Source organism: Pyxicephalus adspersus, chromosome 4 (genome assembly GCF_032062135.1).
Source record: "Pyxicephalus adspersus chromosome 4, UCB_Pads_2.0, whole genome shotgun sequence".
Lineage (NCBI taxonomy): Eukaryota > Metazoa > Chordata > Amphibia > Anura > Pyxicephalidae > Pyxicephalus > Pyxicephalus adspersus.
In genome coordinates, this window is record NC_092861.1 from 92497509 (window position 1) to 92511267 (window position 13759).

The 13759-nt window shown below is 39.2% G+C and overlaps 2 protein-coding genes across 6 annotated transcripts in view; both read right to left on the reverse strand.

Annotated features, from left to right (window-relative positions):
- TAGAP (T cell activation RhoGTPase activating protein) overlaps positions 1 to 13759 on the reverse strand; it is a 181082-nt gene that overhangs the window by 123813 nt on the left and 43510 nt on the right. The gene's annotated exons all lie outside the window — the stretch shown is intronic.
- Positions 1 to 13759, reverse strand: part of PHACTR2 (phosphatase and actin regulator 2) — a 125465-nt gene that overhangs the window by 20254 nt on the left and 91452 nt on the right. For all 5 annotated transcript variants that reach the window (XM_072409009.1, XM_072409010.1, XM_072409013.1 and 2 more), the window contains exons 2-4: positions 12845 to 13012; positions 9027 to 9107; positions 2798 to 2947 (exon numbers count right to left, since the gene is read on the reverse strand). In XM_072409009.1, the coding sequence (XP_072265110.1) occupies positions 2798 to 2947; positions 9027 to 9107; positions 12845 to 13012 (399 nt within the window). The remainder of the gene's footprint in view (positions 1 to 2797; positions 2948 to 9026; positions 9108 to 12844; positions 13013 to 13759) is intronic.

Here is a 13759-nt window from a genome sequence, read left to right on the forward strand (position 1 = left end):
GCTGGAGAGATCGGCGGACGATGACCGATGGAGGACGACGCTGGATGAGCACAGGGGGGACCAGGTAAGTGAAAAATCTCGGGCTTAACCATCCTTGCAATTTTTTTTTGCCCGAGCGAAGGTCGGGCTTAACTGCAAGGAGGTTAAACTATCTGCTACAGGATCTTGTCATATGAGCTTTTTCTTGTTTCTTGTGTTCTTGTTCCAGTTCTATTATTAGTTTAGTATCCACACAGTGCTAGATGTATGAAAATTATTTGTTTTTCTCACTTTGCAGTATGGCCTCATTCATATAATTTAATGAAAGAAGTAGTGAACATGTGAAGTGGACATATTGGCAGCCAGCCATTAAAAAAAGACTGCAAAGCAAAGATCTCTGGAATTAAATTCTGAAGGTAAGTATTTACCACTAATATGTGCAATGATAGGGTAGGAGACACAATAAGGGTAACGCTGGCTTGTAAAGGAACAACATATGGTTAGTTGCTATTGAATAAAGAATGGTATGAAGCACTGAGTTAAGCATCTCTGTATAATGCAAATATCATCAGAAGTGTTTGTTTCTTTTCCCTTTACAATTTAGTGCATCAATGCACATAAGGTCTAAATCCAGTGAGGTTTTAAGGTTTTGGCAATGGAGGGATATGGCTTTTTACAGAAGGCTGCTGATGATCAGTTTCTAACAGAAATATGTTGAAAGAATTCATACAAAGGAGTAGTATGGTGTTGCATGGAGAATGAAATTTTCTTTTTGCACTAAGGAAAAATTATTCTCATTCACATTCATTCTATGAGGACTGTAAGCAATATGATTTTCTGAACAAAAATTTCCTTTGATAGCATATTAGAAATAGGACAGCTGCATTTCACATATTTGTTACTGTTGAATGTTATGTATATAAAATTGTCTTATAATTGTCCTGCTCTAACCTAATAAATAAATGCAAAAAAAACTAAAACACTAAAATATGTTCTTTTGAAGGAACTTGTATCATATCAGTGAAAAGAGTGAAGCTTCTTTTATGATCCTTTGCTATTATTTGGCACAAGGTTGTGAAAAAAGGTGGCAAAAATACTCAACAGCAATTTGGCTCACCCTGGTGCACAAGCTGGGATCCCTTTTCTCTATTTGATGTACATGTGCCTGTTTAACAACATCACAATATTTATATTTATTATAGGATCATTATCACAGTTCTGCTAAATTTACTTCTGATGCCAACAAAGGAAGTCTTTAGCCTGGAGGGAGTGTGGATAGTTTAATTTAGTTAAGAAAATGCTGTTAAACAGAGAACTGAGCATTAGCAGTAAGTCTAGTAATAGAAATTGCCAACCCCTGTAATGCTGTTAGGTCATATGTACTGTAGGTCATGTCTAGCGACACGAAAATCAGTATCCTGATAATTGAAGCTTGAAGTAATGAATAATTGAACATAAAACACAAAGCAAGCAGGACAGTCAAGCTGACTCACATATGTATAGTGTGCTGTAAAACACATCCCTTTGTGTCTTTATAATAATATCTTAAGCTGAGGCATGTTAAAAGTAAAAAAAACTTTGTTAAAGACCACAGGCCTTAAATACCAATGTAGCAGAGAAACTTGGAGCCACCATGGCAAACAATAAGTTTCCAGATGATATTCTCTTCTTTGATTAATGCTACGTACACACGTCCAATAGATCTTGTCTGATAATCGGCTCAGGGAATCTGGCGTGTGTACAGCTCTCCCCCTCCCCTCTCCATAGAGCAGAACGGTGCTGTATGTACAGCACTTGTTCATGCATCGTGCAGTCCTTAGTCGTTGGAAAAGATCGTGAAAGATCCTTTCCAACGACAAATATTGCACGTGTGTATCCAGCTTAAAAATATTACAACAAATATTTTATTGGCTGTTCTGGACTGTTCCACTGTTTCCTGTTTTGGTGTACATTAAGTAGAGTAGATGGGTAATAAGGTTTATGTGTGATGACACTTATCACACAATCTCTATAAGTGACACTTGCTGAACATTTTAGGGCTGTTTTAAAGAACATTTAGGAATATTTTTTGCATCAGATGACTGTCACAGGAAACATTTATTTGTGATTGCTATGAAGAGGGGAGGAGCCATTGACACCCACTGTGCTCTGATACATAGGAATGCACAGTGTTTGTTCCCAACTGGCTGTTCATCACCATGGCGTGGGAAGCTGGGATACCTGCCATGTCCTGGCTTCCCCTGTGATATGCCAGCCTGGCCAAGAAGAAACAAGTAGGAAGATGGCAGCACCTGTGAGGGAACGGGGACAGGCGAATAGAAAGAGGGTTTAGTTCCACTAGATTTTGGACAGCACGGTGGCTCAGAGGTAGCACTCTTGCCTTTGCAGCGCTAGATTCCCAGGTTCGAATCTCAGCCAGGACACTATCTGCATGGAGTTTGCAGGTTCTCCTTGTGTCTGCGTGGGTTTTCTCCGGGTACTCTGGTTTCCTCCCACATCCCAAAAACATGCAGTTGGGTTAATTGGTTTCTCCTCAAAATTGGCCTTGGACTACAATAATGACATATGACTATGGTAGGGACATTAGATTGTGAGCTCCTTTGAGGGACAGTTAGTGACACGACTATCAACTTTGTACAGTGCTACGTAATATGATGGTGCTAAATAAATACTGTGTAATGAAAAGTAATTTGCTGTAATATTTTGAAAGGGAAAGAAAGTACACTTATCCTTTAAAGATTGCCTGTTAACTGGTGCTAAAATTCTGCCTAATAATCACTTTTGTGCATTGGGTATTAGCACATAGACTCATTCTTACCTTTCTTGTCTTCAGTTTTTTCTTCTGAAACAGAAATTTTTGAGGCTATTGCTCCATTTCCCGCTGAAGGCTTTTGTTCTTTTGGTGGTTCCTCACTGATTGGCACTGTATGACCATTTGATGTTCCCATATTTATTGGTACTTCACCATCTAGAGTGAAACATTTGAGTGTTTTAATTATAAAAGCAATCCCAGTCTAACAATGCACAAAACTAAAAAAACTCAAACTAAAAGAACCTGTTAGTACCGGTAAACTTGTACTGCCAATGAGTTTCAAGATGCAAGCTTGAGGGCTGTCATCAAGCTCATGAGCTGCTGACACGGAAGGAGCTTACAGCCAGAGTGGCAACACATTCATATTGTCCAGCAATAGTAGGTACATATTTATATCCTTACAAATTAGGTTTAAGGGGGTTTTCTTATATAAAAAATAAATCTGCACGTGGGTATAAATTGCAAGCACCTTGATTTTCAATGCCTATCTATGCCCTAATACCAGGTCATTCTAATCATGCACAGATCAGGCACTTCTTGGAGGCGCTTTGCATTTCCTTCAGTCTGCTACACTTTTAAGTTGGCTTGTGAGGTCCATCAAAGTGATGGACAAATAGCAATGTACAGGTTTAGGAGGGAACAAGCAAGCTTGGACACTATCCAAAAGTGGCAGAGTTTTCCCAATAAAATAGAACTATATAAAACCCTAATATGTGCTAGGGACCCTAATTATCAGTACATCTGCACCTACCTGTTAAGCCTACACTGAAGTTCCAGTGAGAATTGTGATGAAGTGGTAATAATTCTTTACTGCTCCTGAATTCAGAGCAGAGTTGTTACTATCATGTATACTGCTTCTGTTTTTTTAAAACATTCTTTATTTTTTCGAGGGGGGTACAGAAATAAACTAGGGATGAGGGAGTAACAATAAAAAACATTAAACAACAGTCAAAAATGTGCAAACCTTGCAATTGCATACAAAATATAATAAACAATTTCAGATTTTACCTGCTACAGTAACTCAAATAAATTGACATGTAGAATCAAAATGAACACGAATAGAGGAGAAAAATAGAAGAAGGGGAGATAGACAGGGGGGAACAAACTCTGTTAGTGGGGGACCGCAAGTAGAGGGAGCCTTGGGGAAGATGGGTGGGGGATGTCTTATATATGAAGTGAAAATTAACAGGCAGCGTAGAGCTCCAATAAACTAGGTTTGGATGAAATTCATTGGTTGTTGTAAATTGTGACCAATAAAGTATTGGCTACTTTTCTGCTAGTACGTCGAATGGAGGAAGTAAGATCCTCCATACGGTATATTTCATTAACCCTGTGTAGCCATAAATGAATCGTGGGTGGTTCAGGGCTCCGCCAACAGGTGGCTATGCATGGGATCGCAGCAATGAGCAGGTGTCTAAGTACGGAAGTTTTGTATGCTTTCATTGGGAACGAGTTGTGTTGCAGGAGGGAGAAAGCCCGCTCATCAGGAATATATTGGTCCGACATTTGTTGGGCTATCGATCGGATTGCTACCCAAAAATTTGTGGGTTCAGTATAGAATATGTCATTTTTGTTCTGTGGAGAGTGTGAGACCTAAATCTGTCTCCCAGGACCGAAGAAACATGGGTATTTTTTCAGGAGGTGAAGCCTGTAGAAGCCTATAAACAATAGACAAAGCGTGTCAAATACCTCCCTCGTTTGTGCATATTTGTTCAAAGGGAGTTAGGGGTCTGCAATAAGTCAATGCCAAGCGGAAAGTTAGCTACAAGTGGGAGATCTGTAAGGATCTCAAAAAATCCAAGCAAAAATTGCCCGTACTGTCGCCTAATTCCTGTTGCCCTATCCATCTGCCCGATCTAATAAAGTGCTTTGCTCTACAGATATCTGTGGATATTAGATCTCGGAACTTACCGTCCTCTTACCCGGGGGAAAAGAACATATTTACCAAAATAGGGAAGAGGGTGACGGAGAGGGCGAGAGGTGTAATCGATGGAAATTCCTTACAGCCAATTCCCATGTGTATCTAACCGTAGGGTGAGATTTATTTCTGGGATAGACGTCAGTGACAGCCATAGCAGGAGGTGTAGAGGTATTGGGCAAAAAGTTTGTTTGAGTGATACCCATTGTTTAGAACCCGCATTTCGGGCAACAATCTAAAACACACATTAAATGCACTAGATAGTAGTGAAACATGTTTGGGACCCCCAAACCCCCTCCAGCTTTAGATCACATGACCAGTGTTCTGTAGAGTCTAGGGGCTTTGCTACGCCATATATAGCGGAGGGTTCTAAAAAATGAAGGATGTATAAGAACCGGGTAAGGATGTTCATTTTTATAATGCTAATACGTCCAAGTCAGGAGAAAGTCGTTTTATTCCACCTTTCTAGGTCTCTATTCATTGTGGAAAGCAGTGGGAGGTAGATTTGGGCGTACACCTCAAAAAGCACTTTGGGTATTATAGTGCCAAGGTATGTGATCGAGTGGGATTCCCAATGGAAGGCAAAAGATTGTTTAAGATAGGCACTGGCAGTGGTCAGTAATGATATATCCAACGCTGCTGACTTGGAATAGTTAATCTTAAAGTTGGACATTCATTCATTCAAAGCTATCTTGATATTCGGCAATGAAACAGTGGGATTGGTTATAGCAAATAGTAAGTCATCTGCGTAGGCAGCTAATTTCTGAATTGTACACCCCATTTCTAGCCTTTCGATAGTATAGGAGGCACAGATTTTGCGTAAAAAGGGCTCTAGCGTCAAAATGAAAATCAAGGGAGACAAGGGACATCCCTGGCATGTGCCAAGGAAAATGCACAAAGGAACCGACAGTAGCCTATTTACTCCGTGGCTGTAGGTTGAGAATGTATAGCCCCGATCCATGATAACATTCGTGGGCCAAGGCCTATATGTAGTAAGGTATTACATGTAAAGCCAATCGACCCGATCAAAGGCTTTTTCAGCATCTGTGAACAATAACATGAGTAGGGTGGGCTTGGATGTGGCATGGTATATCCAGTTCAGTACCCTGGTCATGTTGTCTGCCACCGGAGGAGTCAGGGGTATAGGCAGGGTAGGCCAATCCGGGAGATTCACTTGAGGTAGTTCAATCGTTGACAGGAAGGTCCCCTAGTTGGCGGAAGGTGGCGGATTTGCTTCTCCTGTGTGCGTACACTTGAAACGGAAAGTACCATCTATACTTAATGTTGTCTCTCAACATGACTAGCAGTGGCTTTAGAGCTTGACGGAGCGCTAGGAGGTTGCGGGAGAGGTCCGTCAGGAACATGAGGCTGGTTGTTAAAAGTGAATTCCTCCTGAGATCTGGCCTCCTGCATAATGAGTTCCTTAAGATAATAGGAATGAATGCGACAGATGACGTCTCTGGGTCTGTCCGGATCTTGGGTTTTTTGGCCTAGGGTCCTATGTATGTGGTCTATTTCTATAAAATTGTCCTTTGGCTTTTGAAGGAGGTCATTAAACAAGGAGGTGGCAGCTGCGTGAAGGTCATTAGGCTCAACTGATTTTGTCAGGCCACAGATCCGTATATTATTACGGCAGCTTCAATTCTCCAAATCATCTTGTTGATAAAGTAATTGCTGAAGCAGCATAGAATGTTTGTTTAGGGTGTGAGTGTGGCTTAGTACATGACTGTGGAGGTCTTCAGTCACTTGTTCTATTTCCTCTATTCTAGAGCTGAGGTCAGATCTAAATGTAGCCAACTCGGAGCAAATAAAAAGTTTTGAAGCATGTAAGATAGGATTCAAAGTCTGCTTTGGTAGCAAGTAGGCATTACTGTCCTATGTGTCCAAGAAATCCATGGAAAACTGTGCAGGTCCAGGGGGTTGTAAAGATTCTCTCTCCTCCCTGACAGGTGAGGGTGAGGTAGAGGATGATTCTTCCTGCATTAAATCAGGTGATTCTAGATTTGCCATGGCAGCATGTTTGGTGCTGAGTCTGGTGCTAGGGCCACTCCCACTTTTCTGAGAGGATTGGCTATTAGGTTTTCCTTTGCCCATGGTATGTAGATAGAAGACTTATGTAGTTTTAGTGGGATGTAAAAAAGAAAAAAAATGAAAAGGGGGACAATTCTCTGTATTTATGCTTGGGTGATCACCAACATGTAGAACCCGGTGGGGGTGGGACCCCACGCAAGAGTTAATCGCACATGATAAGCTCTTTAGGCTTTAATAAAGGGTATTAATGGGTATTATGACAGTAATGTCCATGCCTCGGCACCAGTGCACAGATAGTATTGTATGGTATTATCCAGAGTTCAGGAAATACAGACATGAATTCTTTAGTGGTAGTTTCCGGATCTAGCAAAGATCAGTGGCAAACACATTGAGGTACTCCAAATCCGTAAAGTTGGAGGTCCCTTAGGGATGATCACTAGGTTCTAATAGAATCCAAGGCTGATAGTAAGCCGGCCGCAGAGCCCTTGATCAGTAGAGTTCAGAGATGAATATTATGCCATAGGAGGTGTGTGGGTGGTGACAATGCTGTAGCATGGAATGGGGGGTAGTAGCATTCTGTGCAGTGCCTACGTATATACAGCCAACAGTGGATGAGGATCCCAATATAAAGTGGGGCACATCGGAAAAAAAAATGTATGCAGCTAATGCCCAGGCTGTGGAATACTGCTCGTATATAGATGGAATGAGGTGCAGCAGAGAGAAAATCCCAGTACAATAATTCAGGGAGTACCTTATATGGAGCAATATGGGTCCTGTAGGAAGTGGATGAGGTCTCCTGGTGCGTTGGATCCTGATCCCTTTTGAATGTCTCTGTGTGCAGTGGATGAGGCCGGATTGCAGAGACAGCCAAGTGAGGGAGATGCTAGGCTTGCAGAGAGAGGAGGCTCTCGAGCGTCCAGTGTTAAAATGGCCACCTGGGTTTTCACCGCAGCAGGATTCCCTAAGAGAACTCGCGTTCCAGAGCGGAGAGCGAGAGAGGCTGAGGGTGGTTAAGTTGCCCGACGGCACCGCCAAGTCACTGGGTGCTGATAAAGCAAGGTGCCGGGTGCAGGACCCGGCACGTGAACATAAAACGGTGGCTCGTATCGGAGCCGAAGCGAGAGGCTGCTTGTACCCTTGACTCCCCCAGAAAGCCCTATGTATACTTTTTTGCTTGTACTACATTGTGAGGGAAAACAAGCAGAGGCTGTAGATATTAGCATTATGTCTGCTAATTTACAAGTGTGTTCCTTGTTATCACCTTGCCACACAGAGTCCTGCCTGGTGGTTTCTGGATTGACAGACCCTCTCACTGTTATCTACAGTGTGTGGAAAATGAAGCACATGAGGAGCCAATAAAGAAAACTGACTCAGTATGGCATTTTCTTTATGAGGTTTAGCATTCTATGGTAAATGGATTTGGAATTTGTTTTGGTCACCATAGAAGCCTTAATTTAAGACTATTCCTCCATATAGGAACAGATAGGAATATTAAAGCTGTTTCAGCTATGTGCAGATATCTCTATGCCTGCATACATGCAATTTTGTAAACATGACAGGCTCATTTTTATCTAGCTTTTTTTAATTCACCAATGGCAGAAGTATTGGACTTCCTTGAGCATGATCTCCCATTAATAACACAGTGATGGGACGATTGGCCAATCTGGCATTCTAGCAGAGTTAGGCTGCGTACACACGTGCAATAATTTATCGTTGGAAATGAACGACTAACGACCATTTGTCCAATAATCGTTAACACAAAAAGTGCACAACAACGCCGATGAACGAAGATTGCCGCTCGAAACTAACGACCATCCCAGCGGATCTGATTGGGCGACAATTGTTTGTAATCTATTGTGCTTACAGTCCTTCAGTGATTGTGGATGGTTCCGCAGTACACTTTCTCCTTTACATGTCACTGCATCGTTCAAATGATCCTATCTAGAGTGTGTACATTATTGGTGGATTATATTATATTATATTATATATCGTATCGTTACAGCATGTACAGAATTGTGCACAATACGATTGTTCAAAATACACATGCATATTCGTTGATCTGATGTTAGTCGTTTGTTTTCTAACAACAATTATTGCACGTGTGTACCTAGCTTAAGCCTTTAAGTAATTCTTGAGTTAATCGAACTTTACAGCCAACTGATCTCATAGGTTCAAAAAGACCAGTGAAGTTTAATTTTAACAGGTTAGAGCTTTTATTCTGATACAGAAATTGGCAGGTAAAATAATTCAATTTACATGTGTTCTGTATAAATTCTAGATTCTCACCCTGGTCTGGTATTTCCTTGAGAACTCCTCTTCTTATAAGCTCCTCTCGGCTCTGTCTCATAGAAATCTTGCGCTCTAACACTGAAAAACAAAACGAAAAACAAACACTGCTTGATTAAAATAGAGGAAATCCTCCCAGACTTCACCTTCATCAGTTCTTAGACATAAACAAAGATCACTAGATCAAAAAATGATTTTTATGAGATACTGAATAATATAATAATGAATAATACTGAATTGCTAATAAAAGTTATTATTTATTGTAACTTTTTTATTCTAACAGGTAAGATTATTAACAGTATTCAGACTGGTTTGTCCACTGGGAATATTGTAAGTTTGGAATGGAATAGTTTACCAGCTACAATTTTCACTGTTTTTCTTATTTTTACAGGTCACACAAATTTTACTTGTATACCATTACATGTCAAAAAGCCTATGTGATTCTATTCTTATACTATCCAACATTTTCCATGCAGGACATCAATACATCAGTACTACCAGGCCAGACGTTTCATACAAAATACTATATTATTGAATAATTCTGAAATGCTAACAAAAATAATCAATTATTGCAACATTGTTTTATTCTAAAAGGTAATATTATTAACAGTATTCAATTAAATTTCTCTCTGAGCACAATAGGTAATGCACATTGGCCATTTAAAATAGTAAACACAGTAAATTATAGTACACAGTAACAATGAATGAGGAAAGACATCTGCTTAGAACATATAACTATTATGGGGGCAAAAAATGAAACAAAAAAATGTGAGAGTTGCTATTCTTACATTTAGGTTTTATATATATATACACACACACACACACACACACACACACACACACACACAACTTATGCATTGTTGCCGTCCATAATGGCTGTAGTGGTATACATACTTCCTTCTATATTATCATAAAAAACATTTAAAATAATTGTCATTTTGGAAGCAAAATGTATTATTAATATTATTAATCAATGTGCATGATCTCTTTCCAGAGAGCTCTCTTTAAATACATACAACACAATATAATTACAGCGATTAAACTATTACCATTTTGTAAGCACAGGTAGTGACTTTTTCTTAAACAATGCTGACAGAGAGATTACTGGCTGTGATCATAAAAGAGGGCATAGGTAACAGGATAGTCTGCCAGCTAAAAGTTTTTCTTATTTTTACAGGTCACACAATTTACTTTTACTTATACCATTACATTTCAAAACATCTATGTGATTCTATTCTTTTACTATCCAACATTTACCATGAAGGATATCAAAAGTTACAATATTACCAGGTCAGATGTATCATAAAAAAGATTACACCTGATTTTTTACAGAAACAGTTATATAAATTAAAGTAGATCTTAACCTTATTACACTTATAGTAATCTTTATATTCCAGGTGATCCAGGTATTTGTTGAGACCCTACCTCATATGGGGTGACAAAACTCTGTCTATGCCTCCCAGTTGCTTTAGTGTATTGTTACCCTGTCACATGTACTTTTACTGGAGGCTATGGAAACATGTATTCATGCTCATTGCAAGCATAGCCTACTGTTATCACTATCAGGAAACATATCTGAGAAATGCTATGCATGCATAAAGTTTTAAAGTGGCTACAAAAAGGCTGACGTCAGCAATAATAGATAAAAATGAAAATAAATGAAGACCTTCCAATTGTTCATAATACACAGTGGTTTATATTATATCATATATTTAGCCAAAATGTTATTTTCCATAATCCTAATATTTGACACATTATCCTGGCCTCCTACTGTGCATTCTCTACATGGTAAATAATAATAATAAATAATAATCTGTAGTATCATGTCAAAAAGTTATTTGTAAAAGTTCTCATTTACCTAGGTCATTTTTTATATGTAGTATTAGTTATTCACATTCAACTGAACTTGTAATGGTAAAGATGTTTCACAGCTCTCCAAGAAGCTTTATCAGTTCATGAACTAATGAAACAACTTGGAGAGCTCTGAAATATTTTCAACATTACAGAAGTCCTGCTAAATGCTACTAACTACAACTAGATGAACTAGTACTATTACAACTAGTATGAAAAGTTACATTTTCTAGTTAAGTGGGAGATTCTATTTATAAGATAGAGTTGCTTTAACAGCGTGAGCGTGAAATTATGTTATGATTATAAATACCATATAAATCAAAGACAATATTTTAGCACATCTTGCTATGGATAAAAAAGAAGTCTGAATGTGGACACATCTTTGACTTTTTTGTAAAATGTAATTATTTGTATCAGTTCCTCAAAATGTTCTGAACCATTATGGAAGGAGAAACATAAGGAGTGAAGCATGGTATACAATGTGGCATCCTAATGTTTTTGGCAGCGCCTCCTGATTAAAACTCTTTAAAAATTGTCTCCTTGGCCTAAATTTACTTATTTAAAGAAAAACTAAATCCTGCAGCTAAACATTTTTTTCCAAACATACATACATTGGTCCTGATTTATTATTATTAGCTAGTATTTATATAGCCCCAAAATATTATGCAGCGCTTCACAAAGTCCATTGTCATACCGTTACCTGTCCCTTAAAGGGGCTCGCAATCATTGTCATATGTCATTAACATAGTCTAAGAACAATTTTTTAAGGGAAAGCCGATTACCCTAAATGCATGTTTTTGGGATGTGGGAGAAAACTGCAGTACCCAGAGGAGACCCACAGAAACACTGGGAGTACATACATATAGAGTCCTGGCCCGGATTTAAACCTGTGACCTAGAGCTGACCATTAAGCGGGTAATTCAAAAACCAAAATGTAGCACAAAATACACAAAATAACATGCACATATACACAAACATTAATTCGCATCACTTATTTCAGAGAGTTTTATCCGTTTGATCACTGTAAACCATAGAAACAGATTCCAAAATAACTAAAACAAACCTACCTATATATTTACCAATATATTTCTAACTCTTAAGTACTTTTGTAAAGGATATCTGAAAAAAAACATTCAGAAGGTTGAAATAAGACTCCCTAACATGACACGTAGCAAAGGTGAATGGAATCAGACTCCTAATAAAGATCCAATGGCATTTGAAGGGGAGGTTAATGCTGATGGTTTTGGGAAGCAGAATAAAACGTTCATGAAAAGTAATAGTGATAACAGACGGAGTATGAAAGGTCAATAGGAGGTGTCCTACACCAGCACTATATACCCAACCTGTGTGTGGTCATAGGGAATAAATCAGTTACTTAAATGGCCAGATCATTGGTGCTTTCATAACAGGTACATCTCCACCTGGACACTAGCAAGGGAAGTACAGATGTATTATTCCCCAGCCTGTGTAGAATTGCTGGCAGTAGAAAGATAAAAACAGCAGGACATTTTATTACAGTACTAAATTATTTAAGAAAGAGGTAATATTGAATAACACATTAATGTTAGAAGGACAGCTGTGGCTGAGGTTATATGTGGAAGCCTTGCCCTATATGTGTGTATGCTTATTCTGTGATGTCAGCTACCACAACAATAATGGAATACAGATTTCCCGAAGTACTAAACTGTGGACTGTGACTGAAGGACTGTGTCTGTTTGTTACATTCCTTTTTCTGAATGCAAGGACCATTCATGTTCCATGAAACACAGCTTCCAGTGCAAGTTTCAACACCGAAGAGTATATATATATTTATTCATGTCAACAGCCTTTTTGCAAAGGGTTATTCAAGGTATCAAGTTGTCTATGTTTACACAACAAGGAAACAACCTGCGATTTGTAAAAACGTAACTAGTAAAAATTTGGATGTATAAACTAGATATATTTTGTAAAGCTAAATGTCCACCAACCTGCTGACGTCTCACGGAATTTCTCACTGGCTTTCTTCTTTCGCCATTTCCAAGGTTTGAAGATCTTGCCTATGGAGGACAGCCTTCCTTTTCTCTTCAAGGGAGGTGACTGATTGCCTGAGTTTGGTGCATCACAGTTTGCAATGGAAGCTTTGTCCAACCCATCAACTGTTAAAGAAAGTACAAGATCATTTCAAACCCTTTTTTAATACAGAAATATTATTATAACAAATATAACTACTAAAGGTAATCTGCATGACATACTGTTATAGAAATTGTTATACAAGGTTTTCAGTTTGTTACCACACTGTTGAACGCTACAGAAGTGTAAAATACTAAAGATTTTGGCAGAAACTATGGATTGAAGACGGCAGAGGCTGAACTTACCACCTGTCAAAAAGGTAAAAATTCACTAAAAAATTCACATTCAGTCATTATTGTAGGAGCAATAGGCCTGATTTATTAAAGCCCTCGAAGGCTGGAGAGGATACGCTTTCATCAGTGAACCTGGGTGATCCAGCAAACCTGAAATGGATTTCTTAAAGTAATTTGCTATGTTTAATTTTTATGAGTCACTCTGGTTTTAACCTCCTTGCCGTTAAGCCCGACCTTCGTACGGGCAAAAAAAAATGGCTAGGATGGTTAACCCCGAGATTTTTCCCATCCTTACTTACCTGGTCCCCCTGTGCTCATCCAGCGTCGTGTTCGTGTTCCAGCGTCGTCCTCCGTCGATCGTCGATCTCCCTCTCCAGCGTCGGGTGCCTTCGTCGGGTGCCAGCGGGACCGGTAAGAAGCCGGCCGACATCTTGTGTTCCGCCGGCCGGCCGGCGGATCACAAGATGCTGGCCGGCTTCTTACCTGGTCCCGCTGATCGTCCACTTTTTTGCTTTTATTTTTATTTTTTTTTATTTTTTG